The sequence below is a fragment of the Ascaphus truei genome, unplaced genomic scaffold, assembly GCF_040206685.1.
Source record: "Ascaphus truei isolate aAscTru1 unplaced genomic scaffold, aAscTru1.hap1 HAP1_SCAFFOLD_1323, whole genome shotgun sequence".
Lineage (NCBI taxonomy): Eukaryota > Metazoa > Chordata > Amphibia > Anura > Ascaphidae > Ascaphus > Ascaphus truei.
The window spans coordinates 24,602-50,974 of record NW_027454200.1 but is presented as its reverse complement, the minus strand read 5'-3'; the positions used below and the strand labels follow the sequence as shown (position 1 = coordinate 50,974).

General features: G+C 64.4%; 1 protein-coding gene across 1 annotated transcript in view; it reads right to left on the bottom strand.

Moving 5' to 3' along the window:
* Positions 1 to 26,373, bottom strand: part of LOC142475673 (multiple epidermal growth factor-like domains protein 8) — a gene marked incomplete at its 3' end in the record, with an annotated part of 91,102 nt that overhangs the window by 41,352 nt on the left and 23,377 nt on the right. The window contains exons 6-7 of the mRNA XM_075581448.1: positions 22,135 to 22,319; positions 19,165 to 19,375 (exon numbers count right to left, since the gene is read on the bottom strand). Of these exons, the coding sequence (XP_075437563.1) occupies positions 19,165 to 19,375; positions 22,135 to 22,319 (396 nt within the window). The remainder of the gene's footprint in view (positions 1 to 19,164; positions 19,376 to 22,134; positions 22,320 to 26,373) is intronic.

Below are 26,373 nucleotides of genomic sequence, written 5' to 3'. Positions count from 1 at the left end.
AGGGGGGGCGCAGATTGTTTAAGGGGGGGCGCAGATTGTTTAAGGGGGGGCGCAGATTGTTTAAGGGGGGGCGCAGATTGTTTAAGGGGGGGCGCAGATTGTTTAAGGGGGGGCGCAGATTGTTTAAGGGGGGCGCATATTGTTTAAGGGGGGCGCATATTGTTTAAGGGGGGAGCATATTGTTTAAGGGGGGGCGCAGATTGTTTAAGGGGGGCGTAGATTGTTTAAGGGGGGCGCAGATTGTTTAAGGGGGGCGCAGATTGTTTAAGGGGGGGCACAGATTGTTTAAGGGGGGGGCGCAGTTTGTTTAAGGGGGGCGCAGATTGTTTAAAGGGGGGCGCAGATTGTTTAAAGGGGGGCGCAGATTGTTTAAGGGGGGCGCAGATTGTTTAAAGGGGGGCGCAGATTGTTTAAGGGAGCGCAGATTGTTTAAGGGGGCGCAGATTGTTTAAGGGGGCGCAGATTGTTTAACGGGGGCGCAGATTGTTTAAGGGGGGGGCGCAGATTGTTTAAGGGGGGGCGCAGATTGTTTAAGGGGGGGCGCAGATTGTTTAAGGGGGGCGCAGATTGTTTAAGGGGGGGCGCAGATTGTTTAAGGGGGGGGGCGCAGATTGTTTAAGGGGGGCGCAGATTGTTTAAGGGGGGCGCAGATTGTTTAAGGGGGGGGCGCAGATTGTTTAAGGGGGGGCGCAGATTGTTTAAGGGGGCGCAGATTGTTTAAAGGGGCGCAGATTGTTTAAGGGGGCGCAGATTGTTTAGGGGGGGCGCAGATTGTTTAAGGGGGGCGCAGATTGTTTAAGGGGGGCGCAGATTTTTTAAGGGGGGCGCAGATTGTTTAAGGGGGCGCAGATTGTTTAACGGGGGCGCAGATTGTTTAAGGGGGCGCAGATTGTTTAAGGGGGGCGCAGATTGTTTAAGGGGGCGCAGATTGTTTAAGGGGGGCGCAGATTGTTTAAGGGGGGCGCAGATTGTTTAAGGGGGCGCAGATTGTTTAAGGGGGGGCGCAGATTGTTTAAGGGGGGCGTAGATTGTTTAAGGGGGGGCGTAGATTGTTTAAGGGGGGCGTAGATTGTTTAAGGGGGGTGCAGATTGTTTAAGGGGGGCGCAGATTGTTTAAGGGGGGCGCAGATTGTTTAAGGGGGGGCGCAGATTGTTTAAATGGGGGGGCGCAGATTGTTTAAAGGGGGGGGCGCAGATTGTTTAAGGGGGCGCAGATTGTTTAAGGGGGGGCGCAGATTGTTTAAGGGGGGGGCGCTGCTTGTTTAAGGGGGGCGCTGCTTGTTTAAGGGGGGCGCTGCTTGTTTAAGGGGGGCGCAGATTGTTTAAGGGGGGTGCAGATTGTTTAAGGGGGGGCGCAGATTGTTTAAGGGGGGCGCAGATTTTGCCAGGAGCAGAGAAAAGCAGTCGGTAGCTGCAATTTCTCTTTCGCCCATTAGGTGGAGCTGTGCTACACAGTTCCTGCAGTTCTTCCTTGTTGCATGCAGCGTGACAAGTGTGACATGGGGAGGGTGGGGGGGGTGGGACATGGGGAGGGTGGGGGGGGTGGGACATGGGGAGGGTGGGGGGGGTGGGACATGGGGAGGGGGGGGTGGGACATGGGGAGGGGGGGTGGGACATGGGATGGGGGGGTGGGACATTGGGGAGGGGGGGGTGGGACATGGGATGGGGGGGTGGGACATGGGAAGGGGGGGTGGGACATGGGAAGGGGGGGTGGGACATGGGGAGGAGGGGGGGTGGGACATGGGGAGGAGGGGGGGTGGGACATGGGGAGGAGGGGGGGTGGGACATGGGGAGGAGGGGGGGTGGGACATGGGGAGGGGGGGGTGGGACATGGGGAGGGGGGAGTGGGACATGGGGAGGGGGGGGTGGGACATGGGGAGGGGGGGTGGGACATGGGGAGGGGGGGGTGGGACATGGGGAGGGGGGAGTGGGACATGGGGAGGGGGGGTGGGAAATGGGGAGGGGGGGGTGGGACATGGGGAGGGGGGAGTGGGACATGGGGAGGGGGGAGTGGGACATGGGGAGGGGGGAGTGGGACATGGGGAGGGGGGAGTGGGACATGGGGAGGGGGGAGTGGGACATGGGGAGGGGGGAGTGGGACATGGGGAGGGGGGGTGGGACATGGGATGGGGGGGTGGGACATGGGAAGGGGGGTGGGACATCGGGAGGGGGGGTGGGACATGGGAAGGAGGGGGGGTGGGACATGGGAAGGAGGGGGGGTGGGACATGGGGAGGAGGGGGGGTGGGACATGGGGAGGAGGGGGGGTGGGACATGGGGAGGAGGGGGGGTGGGACATGGGGAGGAGGGGGGGTGGGACATGGGGAGGAGGGGGGGTGGGACATGGGGAGGGGGGGTGGGACATGGGGATGGGGGGTGTGAGTGTCTGTGTGACATGTCCGTCCCCGCGCTACAGACTCCACTCCTGTGAGTTCCCTCCGTCCCCGCGCTACAGACTCCACTCCTGTGAGCTCCCTCCGTCCCCGCGCTACAGACTCCCTGTGAGTTCCCTCCGTCCCCGCGCTACAGACTCCCTGTGAGTTCCCTCCGTCCCCAGGCTACAGACTCCGCTCCTGTGAGTTCCCTCCGTCCCCGCGCTACAGACTCCGCTCCTGTGAGTTCCCTCCGTCCCCGCGCTACAGACTCCACTCCTGTGAGTTCCCTCCGTCCCCGCGCTACAGACTCCGCTCCTGTGAGTTCCCTCCGTCCCCGCGCTACAGACTCCGCTCCTGTGAGTTCCCTCCGTCCCCGCGCTACAGACTCCGCTCCTGTGAGTTCCCTCCGTCCCCGCGCTACAGACTCCGCTCCTGTGAGTTCCCTCCGTCCCCGCGCTACAGACTCCGCTCCTGTGAGTTCCCTCCGTCCCCGCGCTACAGACTCCGTGTGAGTTCCCTCCGTCCCCGCGCTACAGACTCCGCTCCTGTGAGTTCCCTCCGTCCCCACGCTACAGACTCCACTCCTGTGAGTTCCCTCCGTCCCCGCGCTACAGACTCCCTGTGAGTTCCCTCCGTCCCCGCGCTACAGACTCCCTGTGAGTTCCCTCCGTCCCCGCGCTACAGACTCCGCTCCTGTGAGTTCCCTCCGTCCCCGCGCTACAGACTCCGCTCCTGTGAGTTCCCTCCGTCCCCGCGCTACAGACTCCGCTCCTGTGAGTTCCCTCCGTCCCCGCGCTACAGACTCCGCTCCTGTGAGCTCCCTCCGTCCCCGCGCTACAGACTCCGCTCCTGTGAGTTCCCTCCGTCCCCGCGCTACAGACTCCGCTCCTGTGAGTTCCCTCCGTCCCCGCGCTACAGACTCCGCTCCTGTGAGTTCCCTCCGTCCCCGCACTACAGACTCCGCTCCTGTGAGTTCCCTCCGTCCCCGCGCTACAGACTCCGCTCCTGTGAGTTCCCTCCGTCCCCGCGCTACAGACTCCGCTCCTGTGAGCTCCCTCCGTCCCCGCGCTACAGACTCCGCTCCTGTGAGTTCCCTCCGTCCCCCCGCGCTACAGACTCCGCTCCTGTGAGCTCCCTCCGTCCCCGCGCTACAGACTCCGCTCCTGTGAGCTCCCTCCGTCCCCGCGCTACAGACTCTGCTCCTGTGAGTTCCCTCCGTCCCCGCGCTACAGACTCCGCTCCTGTGAGCTCCCTCCGTCCCCGCGCTACAGACTCCGTGTGAGCTCCCTCCGTCCCCGCGCTACAGACTCCGCTCCTGTGAGTTCCCTCCGTCCCCGCGCTACAGACTCCGCTCCTGTGAGTTCCCTCCGTCCCCGCGCTACAGACTCCGCTCCTGTGAGTTCCCTCCGTCCCCACGCTACAGACTCCGTGTGAGTTCCCTCCGTCCCCGCGCTACAGACGCCGCTCCTGTGAGCTCCCTCCGTCCCCGCGCTACAGACTCTGTGTGAGTTCCCTCCGTCCCCGTGCTACAGACTCCGCTCCTGTGAGTTCCCTCCGTCCCCGCGCTACAGACTCCGCTCCTGTGAGTTCCCTCCGTCCCCGCGCTACAGACTCCGCTCCTGTGAGTTCCCTCCGTCCCCGCGCTACAGACTCCGCTCCTGTGAGCTCCCTCCGTCCCCGCGCTACAGACTCCCCTCCTGTGAGCTCCCTCCGTCCCCGCGCTACAGACTCCGCTCCTGTGAGCTCCCTCCGTCCCCGCGCTACAGACTCCGTGTGAGTTCCCTCCGTCCCCGCGCTACAGACTCCGCTCCTGTGAGCTCCCTCCGTCCCCGCGCTACAGACTCCGCTCCTGTGAGTTCCCTCCGTCCCCGCGCTACAGACTCCGCTCCTGTGAGTTCCCTCCGTCCCCACGCTACAGACTCCGCTCCTGTGAGCTCCCTCCGTCCCCGCGCTACAGACTCCGCTCCTGTGAGTTCCCTCCGTCCCCACGCTACAGACTCCGCTCCTGTGAGTTCCCTCCGTCCCCACGCTACAGACTCCGCTCCTGTGAGCTCCCTCCGTCCCCGCGCTACAGACTCCGCTCCTGTGAGTTCCCTCCGTCCCCGCGCTACAGACTCCGCTCCTGTGAGTTCCCTCCGTCCCCGCGCTACAGACTCCGCTCCTGTGAGCTCCCTCCGTCCCCGCGCTACAGACTCCGCTCCTGTGAGCTCCCTCCGTCCCCGCGCTACAGACTCCGCTCCTGTGAGTTCCCTCCGTCCCCGCGCTACAGACTCCGCTCCTGTGAGTTCCCTCCGTCCCCGCGCTACAGACTCCGCTCCTGTGAGTTCCCTCCGTCCCCGCGCTACAGACTCCGCTCCTGTGAGTTCCCTCCGTCCCCGCGCTACAGACTCCGCTCCTGTGAGTTCCCTCCGTCCCCGCGCTACAGACTCCGCTCCTGTGAGTTCCCTCCGTCCCCGCGCTACAGACTCCGCTCCTGTGAGTTCCCTCCGTCCCCGCGCTACAGACTCCGCTCCTGTGAGTTCCCTCCGTCCCCGCGCTACAGACTCCGCTCCTGTGAGTTCCCTCCGTCCCCGCGCTACAGACTCCGCTCCTGTGAGTTCCCTCCGTCCCCGCGCTACAGACTCCGCTCCTGTGAGTTCCCTCCGTCCCCGCGCTACAGACTCCGCTCCTGTGAGTTCCCTCCGTCCCTGCGCTACAGACTCCGCTCCTGTGAGCTCCCTCCGTCCCCGCGCTACAGACTCCCTGTGAGTTCCCTCCGTCCCCGCGCTACAGACGCCGCTCCTGTGAGTTCCCTCCGTCCCCGCGCTACAGACTTCGTGTGAGTTCCCTCCGTCCCCGCGCTACAGACTCCGCTCCTGTGAGTTCCCTCCGTCCCGCGCTACAGACTCCGCTCCTGTGAGTTCCCTCCGTCCCCGCGCTACAGACTCCCCTCCTGTGAGTTCCCTCCGTCCCCGCGCTACAGACTCCGTGTGAGTTCCCTCCGTCCCCACGCTACAGACTCCGTGTGAGTTACCTCCGTCCCCGCGCTACAGACTCCGCTCCTGTGAGTTCCCTCCGTCCCCGCGCTACAGACTCCGCCCTCCTGTGAGTTCCCTCCGTCCCCGCGCTACAGACTCCGCTCCTGTGAGTGCCCTCTGTCCCCGCGCTACAGACTCCGTTCCTGTGAGTTCCCTCCGTCCCCGCGCTACAGACTCCGCTCCTGTGAGTTCCCTCCGTCCCCGCGCTACAGACTCCGCTCCTGTGAGTTCCCTCCGTCCCCGCGCTACAGACTCCGCTCCTGTGAGTTCCCTCCGTCCCCACGCTACAGACTCCGTGTGAGTTCCCTCCGTCCCCGCGCTACAGACTCCGCTCCTGTGAGTTCCCTCCGTCCCCGCGCTACAGACTCCGCTCCTGTGAGTTCCCTCCGTCCCCACACTACAGACTCTGCTTCTGTGAGTTCCCTCCGTCCCCGCGCTACAGACTCCGCTCCTGTGAGTTCCCTCCGTCCCCGCGCTACAGACTCCGCTCCTGTGAGTTCCCTCCGTCCCCGCGCTACAGACTCCGTGTGAGTTCCCTCCGTCCCCGCGCTACAGACTCCGCTCCTGTGAGCTCCCTCCGTACCCACGCTACAGACTCCGCTCCTGTGAGTTCCCTCCGTCCCCCTGCTACAGACTCCGCTCCTGTGAGTTCCCTCCGTCCCCGCGCTACAGACTCCGCTCCTGTGAGTTCCCTCCGTCCCCGCGCTACAGACTCCGCTCCTGTGAGTTCCCTCCGTCCCCACGCTACAGACTCTGCTCCTGTGAGTTCCCTCCGTCCCCGCGCTACAGACTCCGCTCCTGTGAGTTCCCTCCGTCCCCGCGCTACAGACTCCGCTCCTGTGAGTTCCCTCCGTCCCCACGCTACAGACTCTGTGTGAGTTCCCTCCGTCCCCGTGCTACAGACTCCGCTCCTGTGAGTTCCCTCCGTCCCCGCACTACAGACTCCGTGTGAGTTCCCTCCGTCCCCGCGCTACAGACTCCGCTGCTGTGAGTTCCCTCCGTCCCCGCGCTACAGACTCCGTGTGAGTTCCCTCCGTCCCCGCACTACAGACTCCGCTCCTGTGAGCTCCCTCCGTCCCCGCGCTACAGACTCCGCTCCTGTGAGCTCCCTCCGTCCCCGCGCTACAGACTCCGTGTGAGTTCACTCCGTCCCCGCGCTACAGACTCCGCTCCTGTGAGTTCCCTCCGTCCCCGCGCTACAGACTCCCCTCCTGTGAGTTCCCTCCGTCCCCGCGCTTCAGACTCCGTGTGAGTTCCCTCCGTCCCCGCGCTACAGACTCCGCTCCTGTGAGTTCCCTCCGTCCCCGCGCTACAGACTCCGCTCCTGTGAGTTCCCTCCGTCCCCGCGCTACAGACTCCGCTCCTGTGAGCTCCCTCTGTCCTCGCGCTACAGACTCCGCTCCTGTGAGTTCCCTCCGTCCCCGCGCTACAGACTCCGCTCCTGTGAGTTCCCTCCGTCCCCGCGCTACAGACTCCGCTCCTGTGAGTTCCCTCCGTCCCCGCGCTACAGACTCCGCTCCTGTGAGTTCCCTCCGTCCCCACGCTACAGACTCCGTGTGAGTTCCCTCCGTCCCGCGCTACAGACTCCGCTCCTGTGAGTTCCCTCCGTCCCCGCGCTACAGACTCCGCTCCTGTGAGTTCCCTCCGTCCCCGCGCTACAGACTCCGCTTCTGTGAGTTCCCTCCGTCCCCGCGCTACAGACTCCGCTCCTGTGAGTTCCCTCCGTCCCCGCTCTACAGACTCCGCTCCTGTGAGTTCCCTCCGTCCCCGCGCTACAGACTCCGCTCCTGTGAGTTCCCTCCGTCCCCGCGCTACAGACTCCGTGTGAGTTCCCTCCGTCCACGCGCTACAGACTCCGCTCCTGTGAGCTCCCTCCGTCCCCACGCTACAGACTCCGCTCCTGTGAGTTCCCTCCGTCCCCCTGCTACAGACTCCGCTCCTGTGAGTTCCCTCCGTCCCCGCGCTACAGACTCCGCTCCTGTGAGTTCCCTCCGTCCCCGCGCTACAGACTCCGCTCCTGTGAGTTCCCTCCGTCCCCACGCTACAGACTCTGCTCCTGTGAGTTCCCTCCGTCCCCGCGCTACAGACTCCGCTCCTGTGAGTTCCCTCCGTCCCCGCACTACAGACTCCGCTCCTGTGAGTTCCCTCCGTCCCCACGCTACAGACTCTGTGTGAGTTCCCTCCGTCCCCGTACTACAGACTCCGCTCCTGTGAGCTCCCTCCGTCCCCGCGCTACAGACTCCCCTCCTGTGAGCTCCCTCCGTCCCCGCGCTACAGACTCCGTGTGAGTTCCCTCCGTCCCCGCGCTACAGACTCCGCTGCTGTGAGTTCCCTCCGTCCCCGCGCTACAGACTCCGTGTGAGTTCCCTCCGTCCCTGCGCTACAGACTCCGCTCCTGTGAGTTCCCTCCGTCCCCGCGCTACAGACTCCGTGTGAGTTCCCTCCGTCCCCGCGCTACAGACTCCGCTCCTGTGAGTTCCCTCCGTCCCCGCGCTACAGACTCCGCTCCTGTGAGTGCCCTCCGTCCCCGCGCTACAGACTCCGTGTGAGTTCCCTCCGTCCCCGCGCTACAGACTCCCCTCCTGTGAGCTCCCTCCGTCCCCGCGCTACAGACTCCGCTCCTGTGAGTTCCCTCCGTCCCCGCGCTACAGACTCCGTGTGAGTTCCCTCCGTCCCCGCGCTACAGACTCCGCTCCTGTGAGTTCCCTCCGTCCTCGCGCTACAGACTCCGCTCCTGTGAGTTCCCTCCGTCCCCGCGCTACAGACTCCGCTCCTGTGAGTTCCCTCCGTCCCCGCGCTACAGACTCCGCTCCTGTGAGTTCCCTCCGTCCCCGCGCTACAGACTCCGCTCCTGTGAGTTCCCTCCGTCCCCGCGCTACAGACTCCGCTCCTGTGAGTTCCCTCCGTCCCCGCGCTACAGACTCCGCTCCTGTGAGTTCCCTCCGTCCCCGCGCTACAGACTCCGCTCCTGTGAGTTCCCTCCGTCCCCGCGCTACAGACTCCGTGTGAGTTCCCTCCGTCCCCGCGCTACAGACTCCGTGTGAGTTCCCTCCGTCCTCGCGCTACAGACTCCGTGTGAGTTCCCTCCGTCCCCGCGCTACAGACTCCGCTCCTGTGAGCTCCCTCCGTCCCCGCGCTACAGACTCCGCTCCTGTGAGTTCCCTCCGTCCCCGCGCTACAGACTCCGCTCCTGTGAGTTCCCTCCGTCCCCGCGCTACAGACTCCGCTCCTGTGAGTTCCCTCCGTCCCCGCGCTACAGACTCCGCTCCTGTGAGTTCCCTCCGTCCCCGCGCTACAGACTCCGCTCCTGTGAGTTCCCTCCGTCCCCGCGCTACAGACTCCGCTCCTGTGAGTTCCCTCCGTCCCCGCGCTACAGACTCCGCTCCTGTGAGCTCCCTCCGTTCCCGCGCTACAGACTCCTTGTGAGTTCCCTCCGTCCCCGCGCTACAGACTCCGCTCCTGTGAGTTCCCTCCGTCCCCGCGCTACAGACTCCGCTCCTGTGAGTTCCCTCCGTCCCCGCGCTACAGACTCCGCTCCTGTGAGTTCCCTCCGTCCCCGCGCTACAGACTCCGTGTGAGTTCCCTCCGTCCCCGCACTACAGACTCCGTGTGAGCTCCCTCCGTCCCCACGCTACAGACTCCCTGTGAGTTCCCTCCGTCCCCGCGCTACAGACTCCGCTCCTGTGAGTTCCCTCCGTCCCCGCGCTACAGACTCCGCTCCTGTGAGTTCCCTCCGTCCCCGCGCTACAGACTCCGCTCCTGTGAGTTCCCTCCGTCCCCGCGCTACAGACTCCGCTCCTGTGAGTTCCCTCCGTCCCCGCGCTACAGACTCCGCTCCTGTGAGTTCCCTCCGTCCCCGCGCTACAGACTCCGCTCCTGTGAGTTCCCTCCGTCCCCGCGCTACAGACTCCGCTCCTGTGAGTTCCCTCCGTCCCCGCGCTACAGACTCCGCTCCTGTGAGTTCCCTCCGTCCCCGCGCTACAGACTCCGTGTGAGTTCCCTCCGTCCCCGCGCTACAGACTCCGCTCCTGTGAGCTCCCTCCGTCCCCGCGCTACAGACTCCGCTCCTGTGAGTTCCCTCCGTCCCCGCGCTACAGACTCCGTGTGAGTTCCCTCCGTCCCCGCGCTACAGACTCCGCTCCTGTGAGTTCCCTCCGTCCCCGCGCTACAGACTCCGCTCCTGTGAGTTCCCTCCGTCCCCGCGCTACAGACTCCGCTCCTGTGAGTTCCCTCCATCCCCGCGCTACAGACTCCGTGTGAGTTCCCTCCGTCCCCGCGCTACAGACTCCGCTCCTGTGAGTTCCCTCCGTCCCCGCGCTACAGACTCCGCTCCTGTGAGTTCCCTCCGTCCCCGCGCTACAGACTCCGCTCCTGTGAGTTCCCTCCGTCCCTGCGCTACAGACTCCGCTCCTGTGAGTTCCCTCCGTCCCCGCGCTACAGACTCCCTGTGAGTTCCCTCCGTCCCCGCGCTAGACTCCGCTCCTGTGAGTTCCCTCCGTCCCCGCGCTACAGACTCCGCTCCTGTGAGTTCCCTCCGTCCCCGCGCTACAGACTCCGCTCCTGTGAGTTCCCTCCGTCCCCGCGCTACAGACTCCGCTCCTGTGAGTTCCCTCCGTCCCCGCGCTACAGACTCCGCTCCTGTGAGTTCCCTCCGTCCCCGCGCTACAGACTCCGCTCCTGTGAGTTCCCTCCGTCCACGCGCTACAGACTCCCTGTGAGTTCCCTCCGTCCCCGCGCTACAGACTCCGCTCCTGTGAGTTCCCTCCGTCCCCACGCTACAGACTCCCTGTGAGTTCCCTCCGTCCCCGCGCTACAGACTCCGCTCCTGTGAGTTCCCTCCGTCCCCGCGCTACAGACTCCATGTGAGTTCCCTCCGTCCCCGCGCTACAGACTCCGCTCCTGTGAGTTCCCTCCGTCCCCGCGCTACAGACTCCGCTCCTGTGAGTTCCCTCCGTCTCCGCGCTACAGACTCTGCTCCTGTGAGCTCCCTCCGTCCCCGCGCTACAGACTCCCTGTGAGCTCCCTCCGTCCCCGCGCTACAGACTCCGCTCCTGTGAGTTCCCTCCGTCCCCGCGCTACAGACTCCGCTCCTGTGAGTTCCCTCCGTCCCCGCGCTACAGACTCCGTGTGAGTTCCCTCCGTCCCCGCGCTACAGACTCCGCTCCTGTGAGCTCCCTCCGTCCCCGCGCTACAGACTCCGCTCCTGTGAGTTCCCTCCGTCCCCGCGCTACAGACTCCGTGTGAGTTCCCTCCGTCCCCGCGCTACAGACTCCGCTCCTGTGAGTTCCCTCCGTCCCCGCGCTACAGACTCCGCTCCTGTGAGTTCCCTCCGTCCCCGCGCTACAGACTCCGCTCCTGTGAGTTCCCTCCATCCCCGCGCTACAGACTCCGTGTGAGTTCCCTCCGTCCCCGCGCTACAGACTCCGCTCCTGTGAGTTCCCTCCGTCCCCGCGCTACAGACTCCGCTCCTGTGAGTTCCCTCCGTCCCCGCGCTACAGACTCCGCTCCTGTGAGTTCCCTCCGTCCCTGCGCTACAGACTCCGCTCCTGTGAGTTCCCTCCGTCCCCGCGCTACAGACTCCCTGTGAGTTCCCTCCGTCCCCGCGCTAGACTCCGCTCCTGTGAGTTCCCTCCGTCCCCGCGCTACAGACTCCGCTCCTGTGAGTTCCCTCCGTCCCCGCGCTACAGACTCCGCTCCTGTGAGTTCCCTCCGTCCCCGCGCTACAGACTCCGTGTGAGTTCCCTCCGTCCCCGCGCTACAGACTCCGCTCCTGTGAGTTCCCTCCGTCCCCGCGCTACAGACTCCGCTCCTGTGAGTTCCCTCCGTCCCCGCGCTACAGACTCCGCTCCTGTGAGTTCCCTCCGTCCCCACGCTACAGACTCCCTGTGAGTTCCCTCCGTCCCCGCGCTACAGACTCCGCTCCTGTGAGTTCCCTCCGTCTCCGCGCTACAGACTCTGCTCCTGTGAGCTCCCTCCGTCCCCGCGCTACAGACTCCCTGTGAGCTCCCTCCGTCCCCGCGCTACAGACTCCGCTCCTGTGAGTTCCCTCCGTCCCCGCGCTACAGACTCCGCTCCTGTGAGTTCCCTCCGTCCCCGCGCTACAGACTCCGTGTGAGTTCCCTCCGTCCCCGCGCTACAGACTCCGCTCCTGTGAGCTCCCTCCGTCCCCGCGCTACAGACTCCGCTCCTGTGAGTTCCCTCCGTCCCCGCGCTACAGACTCCGTGTGAGTTCCCTCCGTCCCCGCGCTACAGACTCCGCTCCTGTGAGTTCCCTCCGTCCCCGCGCTACAGACTCCGCTCCTGTGAGTTCCCTCCGTCCCCGCGCTACAGACTCCGCTCCTGTGAGTTCCCTCCATCCCCGCGCTACAGACTCCGTGTGAGTTCCCTCCGTCCCCGCGCTACAGACTCCGCTCCTGTGAGTTCCCTCCGTCCCCGCGCTACAGACTCCGCTCCTGTGAGTTCCCTCCGTCCCCGCGCTACAGACTCCGCTCCTGTGAGTTCCCTCCGTCCCTGCGCTACAGACTCCGCTCCTGTGAGTTCCCTCCGTCCCCGCGCTACAGACTCCCTGTGAGTTCCCTCCGTCCCCGCGCTAGACTCCGCTCCTGTGAGTTCCCTCCGTCCCCGCGCTACAGACTCCGCTCCTGTGAGTTCCCTCCGTCCCCGCGCTACAGACTCCGCTCCTGTGAGTTCCCTCCGTCCCGCGCTACAGACTCCGTGTGAGTTCCCTCCGTCCCCGCGCTACAGACTCCGCTCCTGTGAGTTCCCTCCGTCCCCGCGCTACAGACTCCGCTCCTGTGAGTTCCCTCCGTCCCCGCGCTACAGACTCCGCTCCTGTGAGTTCCCTCCGTCCCCACGCTACAGACTCCCTGTGAGTTCCCTCCGTCCCCGCGCTACAGACTCCGCTCCTGTGAGTTCCCTCCGTCCCCGCGCTACAGACTCCATGTGAGTTCCCTCCGTCCCCGCGCTACAGACTCCGCTCCTGTGAGTTCCCTCCGTCCCCGCGCTACAGACTCCGCTCCTGTGAGTTCCCTCCGTCTCCGCGCTACAGACTCTGCTCCTGTGAGCTCCCTCCGTCCCCGCGCTACAGACTCCCTGTGAGCTCCCTCCGTCCCCGCGCTACAGACTCCGCTCCTGTGAGTTCCCTCCGTCCCCGCGCTACAGACTCCGCTCCTGTGAGTTCCCTCCGTCCCCGCGCTAGACTCCGCTCCTGTGAGTTCCCTCCGTCCCCGCGCTACAGACTCCCCTCCTGTGAGTTCCCTCCGTCCCGCGCTACAGACTCCGCTCCTGTGAGTTCCCTCCGTCCCCGCGCTACAGACTCCGCTCCTGTGAGTGCCCTCTGTCCCGCGCTACAGACTCCGCTCCTGTGAGTTCCCTCCGTCCCCGCGCTACAGACTCCACTCCTGTGAGTTCCCTCCGTCCCCGCGCTACAGACTCCCCTCCTGTGAGTTCCCTCCATCCCCGCGCTACAGACTCCGCTCCTGTGAGCTCCCTCCGTCCCCGCGCTACAGACTCCGCTCCTGTGAGTTCCCTCCGTCCCCGCGCTACAGACTCCGTGTGAGTTCCCTCCGTCCCCGCGCTACAGACTCCGCTCCTGTGAGTTCCCTCCGTCCCCGCGCTACAGACTCCGCTCCTGTGAGTTCCCTCCGTCCCTGCGCTACAGACTCCGCTCCTGTGAGTTCCCTCCGTCCCCGCGCTACAGACTCCGCTCCTGTGAGTGCCCTCCGTCCCCGCGCTACAGACTCCGCTCCTGTGAGTTCCCTCCGTCCCCGCGCTACAGACTCCGCTCCTGTGAGTTCCCTCTGTCCCCACGCTACAGACTCCGCTCCTGTGAGTTCCCTCCGTCCCCGCGCTACAGACTCCGCTCCTGTGAGCTCCCTCCGTCCCCGCGCTACAGACTCCGCTCCTGTGAGTTCCCTCCGTCCCGCGCTACAGACTCCGCTCCTGTGAGTTCCCTCCGTCCCCGCGCTACAGACTCCGCTCCTGTGAGCTCCCTCCGTCCCCGCGCTACAGACTCCGCTCCTGTGAGTTCCCTCCGTCCCCGCGCTACAGACTCCGCTCCTGTGAGTTCCCTCCGTCCCCGCGCTACAGACTCCGCTCCTGTGAGTTCCCTCCGTCCCGCGCTACAGACTCCTGTGAGTTCCCTCCGTCCCCGCGCTACAGACTCCGCTCCTGTGAGCTCCCTCCGTCCCCGCGCTACAGACTCCCTGTGAGTTCCCTCCGTCCCCCGCGCTACAGACTCCGCTCCTGTGAGCTCCCTCCGTCCCCGCGCTACAGACTCCGCTCCTGTGAGTTCCCTCCGTCCCCGCGCTACAGACTCCGCTCCTGTGAGTTCCCTCCGTCCCCGCGCTACAGACTCCGCTCCTGTGAGTTCCCTCCGTCCCCGCGCTACAGACTCCGCTCCTGTGAGCTCCCTCCGTCCCCGCGCTACAGACTCCGCTCCTGTGAGTTCCCTCCGTCCCCGCGCTACAGACTCCCTGTGAGTTCCCTCCGTCCCCGCGCTACAGACTCCGCTCCTGTGAGTTCCCTCCGTCCCCGCGCTACAGACTCCCTGTGAGTTCCCTCCGTCCCCCGCGCTACAGACTCCGCTCCTATGAGTTCCCTCCGTCCCCGCGCTACAGACTCCGTGTGAGCTCCCTCCGTCCCCGCGCTACAGACTCCCTGTGAGTGCCCTCCGTCCCCGCGCTACAGACTCCGTGTGAGTTGAATATACCACACAACATTGGGCCGGGCGAATCACACAGCCGGAACACACAACGGTCTGTCCTGCATATATACCGACTGATTTAGGAGGATTATATACACACCACTCACATAGGGTTTTAGTAGCACCCTGTCAGGACACTGTTCCTACTTTACATTAATCACAGCGCGGAGCATCGCGTCACTACTCACAGCGCAGAGCATCGCGTCACTAAGCTCAGAACATCGCGTCACTACTCACAGCGCAGAGCATCGCGTCACTACTCACAGCGCAGAGCATCGCGTCACTAAGCTCAGATCATCGCGTCACTACTCTCAGCGCAGAGCATCGCGTCACTACTCACAGCGCAGAGCATCGCGTCACTACTCAGCGCAGAGCATCGCGTCACTAAGCTCAGAACATCGCGTCACTAGTCAGTACAGAGCATCGCGCCACTACTCACAGCGCAGAGCATCGCGTCACTACTCACAGCGCAGAGCATCGCGTCACTAAGCTCGGAACATCGCGTCACTACTCAGTACAGAGCATCGCGCCACTACTCAGCGCAGAGCATCGCGTCACTACTCACAGCGCAGAGCATCGCGTCACTACTCACAGCGCAGAGCATCGCGTCACTACTCACAGCGCAGAGCATCGCGCCACTACTCACAGCGCAGAGCATCGCGTCACTACTCACAGCGCAGAGCATCGCGTCACTAATTACAGCGCAGAACATCGCGTCACTACTCACAGCGCAGAGCATCGCGTCACTACTCACAGCGCAGAGCATCGCGCCACTACTCACAGCGCAGAGCATCGCGTCACTACTCACAGCGCAGAGCATCGCGTCACTAATTACAGCCAGAACATCGCGTCACTACTCACAGCGCAGAGCATCGCGTCACTACTCACAGCGCAGAGCATCGCGTCACTACTCACAGCGCAGAGCATCGCGTCACTAATTACAGCGCAGAGCATCGCGTCACTACTCACAGCGCAGAGCATCGCGTCACTACTCACAGCGCAGAGCATCGCGTCACTACTCACAGCGCAGAGCATCGCGTCACTACTCACAGCGCAGAGCATCGCGTCACTAAGCTCAGCGCAGAGCATCGCATCACTAAGCTCAGAACGGAAAAAGGAAAAAAGACTGTGTGGTGCTCTAAAACATAGACCCAGCAACTTCAAATTCTTGATTGCTATACGTTGTACCCTAGAAGTATCCCATGATAATAAGGGTGACCACCTATGACATAATACACCTCATTCCACTAGGTATCAATAAACTGGAAGAGTATCACCTCAGAATCGGTAAATACTCACACTAGCTAGTGTCCAGCCAAAGCATTGAATAGGAACATACAGTATGGTGCAAGATGAGTGAAATAACTCACTTGTAGCAGGTGGTCCTCCAGGGATTGAATCTTCTTAGGTGTGTGCATCCGGTACCCCACAGCGACAGACAGGTTTCCACCAAGGAGAGTTAGAGCACGACTACATAAAATAAACTGCTAGAGAGAGAGTGTCCCACAGATAGAGGTTTATTGGGTCAGAGCGTGGTGACGAGAAAAGCTGAGCCCTCAGCCCCCAGCGACATGTTCCGAGCTTCCGCTCTTTCTCACGGTGCACAAAGGTCTGATAACCCCTCGTACCTAATATAGCGTCTGTTTCTAAATTTAGAGGGATTGAACATATTGAAACACCATATAGGGGTGGTGATAGGTTGGAATTACTGGACAAAAGGGAACTCTTTTGGATTTTTACTTTGAATACTAGGATCCCGTATGGATTGAATACGGATTGGGACTTAAACCCATATCTTAAATAAAAGAATTAATATCTAATAATATGTACTGTAAATCCATGAATTATCATTATATACAAATCCATAATCTTTATGTATATCTATTCTATTTTCATCTAATTTCATTTCTTATATTTGATATTTTGATTGTATAATGATGAAAATATACTAATAAGTGCTATTGTATAAATTGGATAACTATGTCAATATGTTTACACCTATAGATATTCATCCTCAATTCTGTATATTGGTAAAGAATATGATCTGAAATATGTGAACCCCATACCCCTATCTTATTGAGAATATGATTAACTTACATATATGTATATAGAATTTACTGTTTGAACAAATTTGTATACAGCTTATTTTTTTGTCATCGCCCTTTGATGAATTGAATGAATTGATTAATAAATCTTGTTATATATATATACATATTGTTCAATAGAACCTTCTGAGATATATATGGGTATGAGAGCTCATATGTTTACAATCAAATGATTTTAAATTGTCAAGTTTAATGTTTTTTTCTCTAATAAACCTTGTTTTTTAATTGATTTTATTTAAATATTCTATGTTTATAATTATAGTAATTGTATACATTATGTTTTAGTAGATTAATAAAGTTATTTTAGTTTGTGTTAGGTTTGTTCAGTTTAGGATGTTAATAAAGTTTTTTTTGTCTTAGACGCGCTGACGTCATCGCTATACCCAGCGCAGGGCGCAGTACTCGTGACGCGTTCTGGTGACATGGCGCGTCGCGTGTGACGCGACTGAGCGACGGGTTGGCGGGACGATTGGCGGGAAACAGACACTATATTAGGTACGAGGGGTTATCAGATCTTTGTGCACCGTGAGAAACATGTCGGTGGCGGCTGAGGGCTCGTTCTTTTCTTGTCACCACGCTCTGACCCAATAAACCTCTATCTTTGGGACACTCTCTAGCAATTTATTTTTTGTAGTAGTGCTCTAACTCTCCTTGGTGGATACCTGACTAAGCTCAGAGCATCGCGTCACTACTCACAGCGCAGAGCATCGCGCCACTACTCACAGCGCAGAGCATCGCGCCACTACTCACAGCGCAGAGCATCACGTCACTACTCACAGCGCACAGCATCGCGTCACTAAGCTCAGAACATCGCGTCACTACTCAGTACAGAGCATCGCGCCACTACTCACAGCGCAGAGCATCGCGTCACTACTCACAGCGCAGAGCATCGCGTCACTACTCACAGCGCAGAGCATCGCGTCACTACTCACAGCGCAGAGCATCGCGTCACTACTCACAGCGCAGAGCATCGCGTCACTACTCAGTACAGAGCATCGCGCCACTACTCACAGCGCAGAGCATCACGTCACTACTCACAGCATCGCGTCACTAAGCTCAGAACATCGCGTCACTACTCAGTACAGAGCATCGCGCCACTACTCACAGCGCAGAGCATCGCGTCACTACTCACAGCGCAGAGCATCGCGTCACTACTCAGTACATCGCGTCACTACTCACAGCGCAGAGCATCGCGTCACTACTCAGTACATCGCGTCACTACTCAAAGCGCAGAGCATCGCGTCACTAATTACAGCGCAGAACATCGCGTCACTACTCACAGCGCAGAGCATCGCGTCACTACTCAGTACATCGCGTCACTACTCACAGCGCAGAGCATCGCGTCACTAATTACAGCGCAGAACATCGCGTCACTACTCACAGCGCAGAGCATCGCGTCACTACTCAGTACAGAGCATCGCGCCACTACTCACAGCGCAGAGCATCACGTCACTACTCACAGCGCACAGCATCGCGTCACTAAGCTCAGAACATCGCGTCACTACTCAGTACAGAGCATCGCGCCACTACTCACAGTGCAGAGCATCGCGTCACTACTCACAGCGCAGAGCATCGCGTCACTACTCAGTACATCGCGTCACTACTCACAGCGCAGAGCATCGCGTCACTACTCAGTACATCGCGTCACTACTCACAGCGCAGAGCATCGCGTCACTAATTACAGCGGAGAACATCGCGTCACTACTCACAGCGCAGAGCATCGCGTCACTACTCAGTACATCGCGTCACTACTCACAGCGCAGAGCATCGCGTCACTAATTACAGCGCAGAACATCGCGTCACTACTCACAGCGCAGAGCATCGCGTCACTACTCAGTACATCGCGTCACTACTCACAGCGCAGAGCATCGCGTCACTAATTACAGCGCAGAACATCGCGTCACTACTCACAGCGCAGAGCATCGCGTCACTACTCAGTACATCGCGTCACTACTCCCAGCGCAGAGCATCGCGTCACTAATTACAGCGCAGAACATCGCGTCACTACTCACAGCGCAGAGCATCGCGCCACTACTCACAGCGCAGAGCATCGCGTCACTACTCACAGCGCAGAGCATCGCGTCACTAAGCTCAGAACATCGCGTCACTACTCAGTACAGAGCATCGCGCCACTAATCACAGCGCAGAACATCGCGTCACTAATTACAACGCAGAGCGTCACTACTCAGTGCAGAGCATCGCGTCACTAATCACAGCGCAGAGCATCGCGTCACTAATCTCAGCGCAGAGCAGCGCGTCACTAATCACAGCGCAGAGCATCGCGTCACTAAGCGCAGAGCATCGCGTCACTAAGCGCAGAGCATCGCGTCACTAATCAGCGCAGAGCATCGCGTCACTAATTACAACGCAGAACATCGCGTCACTAATTACAACGCAGAGCGTCACTACTCAGTGCAGAGCATCGCGTTACTAATCACAGCGCAGAGCATCGCGTCACTAATCACAGCGCAGAGCATCGCGTCACTAATCACAGCGCAGAGCATCGCGTCACTAAGCGCAGAGCATCGCGTCACTAATTAGCGCAGAGCATCGCGTCACTAATCAGCGCAGAGCATCGCGTCACTAAGCGCAGAGCATCGCGTCACTAAGCGCAGAGCATCGCGTCACTAATCAGCGCAGAGCATCGCGTCACTAAGCGCAGAGCATTGCGTCACTAAGCGCAGAGCATCGCGTCACTAATCAGCGCAGAGCATCGCGTCACTAATCAGCGCAGAGCATCGCGTCACTAAGCGCAGAGCATCGCGTCACTAAGCGCAGAGCATCGCGTCACTAAGCGCAGAGCATCGCGTCACTAATCAGCGCAGAGCATCGCGTCACTAATCAGCGCAGAGCATCGCGTCACTAATCAGCGCAGAGCATCGCGTCACTAAGCGCAGAGCATCGCGTCACTAATCAGCGCAGAGCATCGCGTCACTAATCAGCGCAGCCTTGCAGAGCATTGTACCTGGGGTCTCCGTAGTAGCTGTGCGCACACGTGTCACAGTGCGCCCCCTGCGTGTTATCGCTGCAGTAGCACACGCCTGTGTCTCGGTGGCAGTGCCCGTGGGCGGCGGTCCCGTGCCCGTTACAGGCACACGCCTGGCATCCCGGCTTCAGCACGGCGCTCCCAAAGCTGCCGGGCTGGCACTCGTGGCACTGCGCTCCTTGTGTCCAGTCTGTGGGGAGAGGGAGGCGGAGACACGGGGCTGCAGAGCATCGCAAACAACGGGACTTACACTCACCCAGCACGACCCCAGCGTGGCAGTGCCCCCCCCCCCCTGGCAGTGTCACCTCCCCCTGTGGCAGTGTCACCTCCCCCTGTGGCAGTGACACCTCCCCCTGTGGCAGTGTCACCTCCCCCTGTGGCAGTGTCACCTCCCTGGCAGTGTCACCTCCCCCTGTGGCAGTGTCACCTCCCCCTGTGGCAGTGCCCCCCCTTCCTGGCAGTGTCACCTCCCCCTGTGGCAGTGCCCCCCCCCCCTGGCAGTGCCCCCCCCCCCTGGCAGTGTCACCTCCCCCTGTGGCAGTGTCATCTCCCCCTGTGGCAGTGCCCCCCCTTCCTGGCAGTGTCACCTCCCCCTGTGGCAGTGCCCCCCCCCCCCTGGCAGTGTCACCTCCCCCTGTGGCAGTGTCACCTCCCCTGTGGCAGTGTCACCTCCCCCTGTGGCAGTGCCCCCCCCCCTGGCAGTGTCACCTCCCCCTGTGGCAGTGCCCCCCCCCTGGCAGTGTCACCTCCCCCTGTGGCAGTGCCCCCCCCCTGGCAGTGTCACCTCCCCCTGTGGCAGTGCCCCCCCCCCCCTGGCAGTGTCACCTCCCCCTGTGGCAGTGCCCCCCCTTCCTGGCAGTGTCACCTCCCCCTGTGGCAGTGCCCCCCCCCTGGCAGTGTCACCTCCCCCTGTGGCAGTGCCCCCCCTTCCTGCAGTGTCACCTCCCCTGTGGCAGTGCCCCCCCCTGCAGTGTCACCTCCCCCTGTGGCAGTGTCACCTCCCCCTGTGGCAGTGCCCCCCCTTCCTGGCAGTGTCACCTCCCCTGTGGCAGTGCCCCCCCCCCTGGCAGTGTCACCGCCCCCTGTGGCAGTGTCACCTCCCCTGTGGCAGTGTCACCTCCCCCTGTGGCAGTGCCCCCCCCCCCTGGCAGTGTCCCCTCCCCCTGTGGCAGTGCCCCCCCCCCCTGGCAGTGTCACCTCCCCCTGTGGCAGTGTCACCTCCCCCTGTGGCAGTGCCCCCCCCCCCTGGCTGTGCCCCTCCCCCCGTGGCAGTGCCCCTCACCCTGGCTGTGCCCCTCCCCCCGTGGCAGTGCCCTCACCCTGGCAGTGTCCCCTCCCCCCGTGGCAGTGCCCTCACCCTGGCAGTGTCCCCTCCCCCCGTGGCAGTGCCCTCACCCTGGCAGTGTCCCCTCCCCCCGTGGCAGTGCCCTCACCCTGGCTGTGCCCCTCCCCCCGTGGCAGTGCCCTCACCCTGGCTGTGCCCCTCCCCCCGTGGCAGTGCCCTCACCCTGGCAGTGTCCCCACCCCCCGTGGCAGTGCCCTCACCCTGGCAGTGTCCCCTCCCCCCCGTGGCTGTGCCCCTCACCCTGGCAGTGTCCCCTCCCCCCGTGGCAGTGCCCTCACCCTGGCAGTGTCCCCTCCCCCCGTGGCAGTGCCCTCACCCTGGCTGTGTCCCCTCCCCCCGTGGCAGTGCCCTCACCCTGGCAGTGTCCCCTCCCCCCGTGGCAGTGCCCTCACCCTGGCAGTGTCCCCTCCCCCCGTGGCAGTGCCCTCACCCTGGCAGTGTCCCCTCCCCCCGTGGCAGTGCCCTCACCCTGGCAGTGTCCCCTCCCCCCGTGGCAGTGCCCTCACCCTGGCAGTGTCCCCTCCCCCCGTGGCAGTGCCCTCACCCTGGCTGTGCCCTCACCCTGGCAGTGTCCCCTCCCCCCGTGGCTGTGCCCCTCACCCTGGCAGTGTCCCCTCCCCCCGTGGCTGTGCCCCTCACCCTGGCTGTGCCCCTCCCCCTGGCTGTGCCCCTCCCCCCGTGGCAGTGCCCCTCACCCTGGCAGTGTCCCCTCCCCCCGTGGCTGTGCCCCTCCCCCCGTGGCAGTGCCCTCACCCTGGCAGTGTCCCCTCCCCCCGTGGCTGTGCCCCTCCCCCCGTGGCAGTGCCCCTCACCCTGGCAGTGCCCCTCCCCCCGTGGCTGTGCCCCTCACCCTGGCTGTGCCCCTCCCCCCGTGGCTGTGCCCCTCCCCCCGTGGCTGTGCCCCTCCCCCCGTGGCTGTGCCCCTCCCCCCGTGGCTGTGCCCCCCCCCCCGTGGCTGTGCCCCTCACCCTGGCAGTGCCCCTCCCCCCCTGGCAGTGCCCTCACCCTGGCTGTGCCCTCACCCTGGCAGTGTCCCCTCCCCCCGTGGCTGTGTCCCCTCCCCCCGTGGCTGTGCCCCTCCCCCTGGCAGTGTCCCCTCCCCCCGTGGCTGTGCCCCTCACCCTGGCTGTGCCCCTCCCCCTGGCTGTGCCCCTCCCCCCGTGGCAGTGCCCCTCACCCTGGCAGTGTCCCCTCCCCCCGTGGCTGTGCCCCTCCCCCCGTGGCAGTGCCCTCACCCTGGCAGTGTCCCCTCCCCCCGTGGCTGTGCCCCTCCCCCCGTGGCAGTGCCCCTCACCCTGGCTGTGCCCCTCCCCCCGTGGCTGTGCCCCTCCCCCCGTGGCTGTGCCCCTCACCCTGGCTGTGCCCCTCCCCCCGTGGCTGTGCCCCTCCCCCCGTGGCTGTGCCCCCCCCCCCGTGGCTGTGCCCCTCCCCCCGTGGCTGTGCCCCTCACCCTGGCAGTGCCCCTCCCCCCGTGGCTGTGCCCCTCACCCTGGCAGTGCCCCTCCCCCCCTGGCAGTGCCCCTCCCCCCCTGGCAGTGCCCCTCCCCCCCTGGCAGTGCCCCTCCCCCGCTGGCAGTGCCCCTCCCCCGTGGCAGTGCCCTCACCCTGGCAGGCGTCGCAGGTCCCCAGGCCGTGGGTGCAGGTGCTGTGGAAGTGGCAGCCACAGTCCACGCTGCACTCTACTCCGCTCTCGTTCACGGCCGCGGGGTCAGACGTCCAGCCACGGTCACACACGCAGGCGTAGGAGGGAGGGCCGCTGCACCCGCCGTGAGAGCACTCGTTGTAACACCTAGGGAGACACGCAGAGCGTCGCACCGTCACACCCCGGCCTCGTGCTGCCTGCAGAGCGTCGCACCCCGGCCTCGTGCTGCCTGCAGAGCGTCGCACCGTCACACCCCGGACTCGTGCTGCCTGCAGAGCGTCGCACCGTCACACCCCGGCCTCGTGCTGCCTGCAGAGCGTCGCACCCCGGCCTCGTGCTGCCTGCAGAGCGTCGCACCGTCACACCCCGGCCTCGTGCAGCCTGCAGAGCGTCGCACCGTCACACCCCGGCCTCGTGCTGCCTGCAGAGCGTCGCACCGTCACACCCCGGCCTCGTGCTGCCTGCAGAGCGTCGCACCGTCACACCCCGGCCTCGTGCTGCCTGCAGAGCGTCGCACCGTCACACCCCGGCCTCGTGCTGCCTGCAGAGCGTCGCACCGTCACACCCCGGCCTCGTGCTGCCTGCAGAGCGTCGCACCCCGGCATCGTGCTGCCTGCAGAGCGTCGCACCGTCACACCCCGGCCTCGTGCTGCCTGCAGAGCGTCGCACCCCGGCCTCGTGCAGCCTGCAGAGCGTCGCACCGTCACACCCCGGCCTCGTGCTGCCTGCAGAGCGTCGCACCCCGGCCTCGTGCAGCCAGCAGAGTGTCGCACCGTCACACCCCGGCCTCGTGCTGCCTGCAGAGCGTCGCACCGTCACACCCCGGCCTCGTGCTGCCTGCAGAGCGTCGCACCCCGGCCTCGTGCTGCCTGCAGAGCGTCGCACCGTCACACCCCGGCCTCGTGCTGCCTGCAGAGCGTCGCACCCCGGCCTCGTGCAGCCTGCAGAGCGTCGCACCGTCACACCCCGGCCTCGTGCTGCCTGCAGAGCGTCGCACCCCGGCCTCGTGCAGCCTGCAGAGCGTCGCACCGTCACACCCCGGCCTCGTGCTCCTGCAGAGCGTCACACCCCGGCATCGTGCTGCCTGCAGAGCGTCGCACCGTCACACCCCGGCCTCGTGCTGCCTGCAGAGCGTCACACCCCGGCCTCGTGCTGCCTGCAGAGCGTCGCACCGTCACACCCCGGCCTCGTGCTGCCTGCAGAGCGTCGCACCCCGGCCTCGTGCAGCCTGCAGAGCGTCGCACCGTCACACCCCGGCCTCGTGCTGCCTGCAGAGCGTCGCACCCCGGCCTCGTGCAGCCTGCAGAGCGTCGCACCGTCACACCCCGGCCTCGTGCTGCCTGCAGAGCGTCGCACCGTCACACCCCGGCCTCGTGCTGCCTGCAGAGCGTCGCACCGTCACACCCCGGCCTCGTGCTGCCTGCAGAGCGTCGCACCGTCACACCCCGGCCTCGTGCTGCCTGCAGAGCGTCGCACCGTCACACCCCGGCCTCGTGCTGCCTGCAGAGCGTCGCACCGTCACACCCCGGCCTCGTGCTGCCTGCAGAGCGTCGCACCGTCACACCCCGGCCTCGTGCTGCCTGCAGAGCGTCGCACCGTCACACCCCGGCCTCGTGCTGCCTGCAGAGCGTCGCACCGTCACACCCCGGCCTCGTGCTGCCTGCAGAGCGTCGCACCGTCACACCCCGGCCTCGTGCTGCCTGCAGAGCGTCGCACCGTCACACCCCGGCCTCGTGCTGCCTGCAGAGCGTCGCACCGTCACACCCCGGCCTCGTGCTGCCTGCAGAGCGTCGCACCCTCACACCCCGGCCTCGTGCTGCCTGCAGAGCGTCGCACCGTCACACCCCGGCCTCGTGCTCCTGCAGAGCGTCGCACCCCGGCCTCGTGCAGCCTGCAGAGCGTCGCACCGTCACACCCCGGCCTCGTGCTGCCTGCAGAGCGTCGCACCCCGGCCTCGTGCAGCCTGCAGAGCGTCGCACCGTCACACCCCGGCCTCGTGCTCCTGCAGAGCGTCACACCCCGGCCTCGTGCTGCCTGCAGAGCGTCGCACCGTCACACCCCGGCCTCGTGCTGCCTGCAGAGCGTCGCACCCCGGCATCGTGCTGCCTGCAGAGCGTCGCACCGTCACACCCCGGCCTCGTGCTGCCTGCAGAGCGTCGCACCCCGGCCTCGTGCAGCCTGCAGAGCGTCGCACCGTCACACCCCGGCCTCGTGCTGCCTGCAGAGCGTCGCACCCCGGCCTCGTGCAGCCTGCAGAGTGTCGCACCGTCACACCCCGGCCTCGTGCTGCCTGCAGAGCGTCGCACCCCGGCCTCGTGCTGCCTGCAGAGCGTCGCACCGTCACACCCCGGCCTCGTGCTGCCTGCAGAGCGTCGCACCCCGGCCTCGTGCTGCCTGCAGAGCGTCGCACCGTCACACCCCGGCCTCGTGCTGCCTGCAGAGCGTCGCACCCCGGCCTCGTGCAGCCTGCAGAGCGTCGCACCGTCACACCCCGGCCTCGTGCTGCCTGCAGAGCGTCGCACCCCCGGCCTCGTGCAGCCTGCAGAGCGTCGCACCGTCACACCCCGGCCTCGTGCTCCTGCAGAGCGTCACACCCCGGCCTCGTGCTGCCTGCAGAGCGTCGCACCGTCACACCCCGGCCTCGTGCTGCCTGCAGAGCGTCGCACCCCGGCCTCGTGCAGCCTGCAGAGCGTCGCACCGTCACACCCCGGCCTCGTGCTGCCTGCAGAGCGTCGCACCGTCACACCCCGGCCTCGTGCTGCCTGCAGAGCGTCGCACCGTCACACCCCGGCCTCGTGCTGCCTGCAGAGCGTCGCACCGTCACACCCCGGCCTCGTGCTGCCTGCAGAGCGTCGCACCGTCACACCCCGGCCTCGTGCTGCCTGCAGAGCGTCGCACCGTCACACCCCGGCCTCGTGCTGCCTGCAGAGCGTCGCACCGTCACACCCCGGCCTCGTGCTGCCTGCAGAGCGTCGCACCGTCACACCCCGGCCTCGTGCTGCCTGCAGAGCGTCGCACCGTCACACCCCGGCCTCGTGCTGCCTGCAGAGCGTCGCACCGTCACACCCCGGCCTCGTGCTGCCTGCAGAGCGTCGCACCGTCACACCCCGGCCTCGTGCTGCCTGCAGAGCGTCGCACCGTCACACCCCGGCCTCGTGCTGCCTGCAGAGCGTCGCACCGTCACACCCCGGCCTCGTGCTGCCTGCAGAGCGTCGCACCCTCACACCCCGGCCTCGTGCTGCCTGCAGAGCGTCGCACCGTCACACCCCGGCCTCGTGCTCCTGCAGAGCGTCGCACCCCGGCCTCGTGCAGCCTGCAGAGCGTCGCACCGTCACACCCCGGCCTCGTGCTGCCTGCAGAGCGTCGCACCCCGGCCTCGTGCAGCCTGCAGAGCGTCGCACCGTCACACCCCGGCCTCGTGCTCCTGCAGAGCGTCACACCCCGGCCTCGTGCTGCCTGCAGAGCGTCGCACCGTCACACCCCGGCCTCGTGCTGCCTGCAGAGCGTCGCACCCCGGCATCGTGCTGCCTGCAGAGCGTCGCACCGTCACACCCCGGCCTCGTGCTGCCTGCAGAGCGTCGCACCCCGGCCTCGTGCAGCCTGCAGAGCGTCGCACCGTCACACCCCGGCCTCGTGCTGCCTGCAGAGCGTCGCACCCCGGCCTCGTGCTGCCTGCAGAGCGTCGCACCGTCACACCCCGGCCTCGTGCTGCCTGCAGAGCGTCGCACCGTCACACCCCGGCCTCGTGCTGCCTGCAGAGCGTCGCACCGTCACACCCCGGCCTCGTGCTGCCTGCAGAGTGTCGCACCGTCACACCCCGGCCTCGTGCTGCCTGCAGAGCGTCGCACCCCGGCCTCGTGCAGCCTGCAGAGCGTCGCACCGTCACACCCCGGCCTCGTGCTGCCTGCAGAGCGTCGCACCGTCACACCCCGGCCTCGTGCTGCCTGCAGAGCGTCGCACCCCGGCATCGTGCTGCCTGCAGAGCGTCGCACCGTCACACCCCGGCCTCGTGCTGCCTGCAGAGCGTCGCACCCCGGCCTCGTGCAGCCTGCAGAGCGTCGCACCGTCACACCCCGGCCTCGTGCTGCCTGCAGAGCGTCGCACCCCGGCCTCGTGCAGCCTGCAGAGCGTCGCACCGTCACACCCCGGCCTCGTGCTCCTGCAGAGCGTCACACCCCGGCCTCGTGCTGCCTGCAGAGCG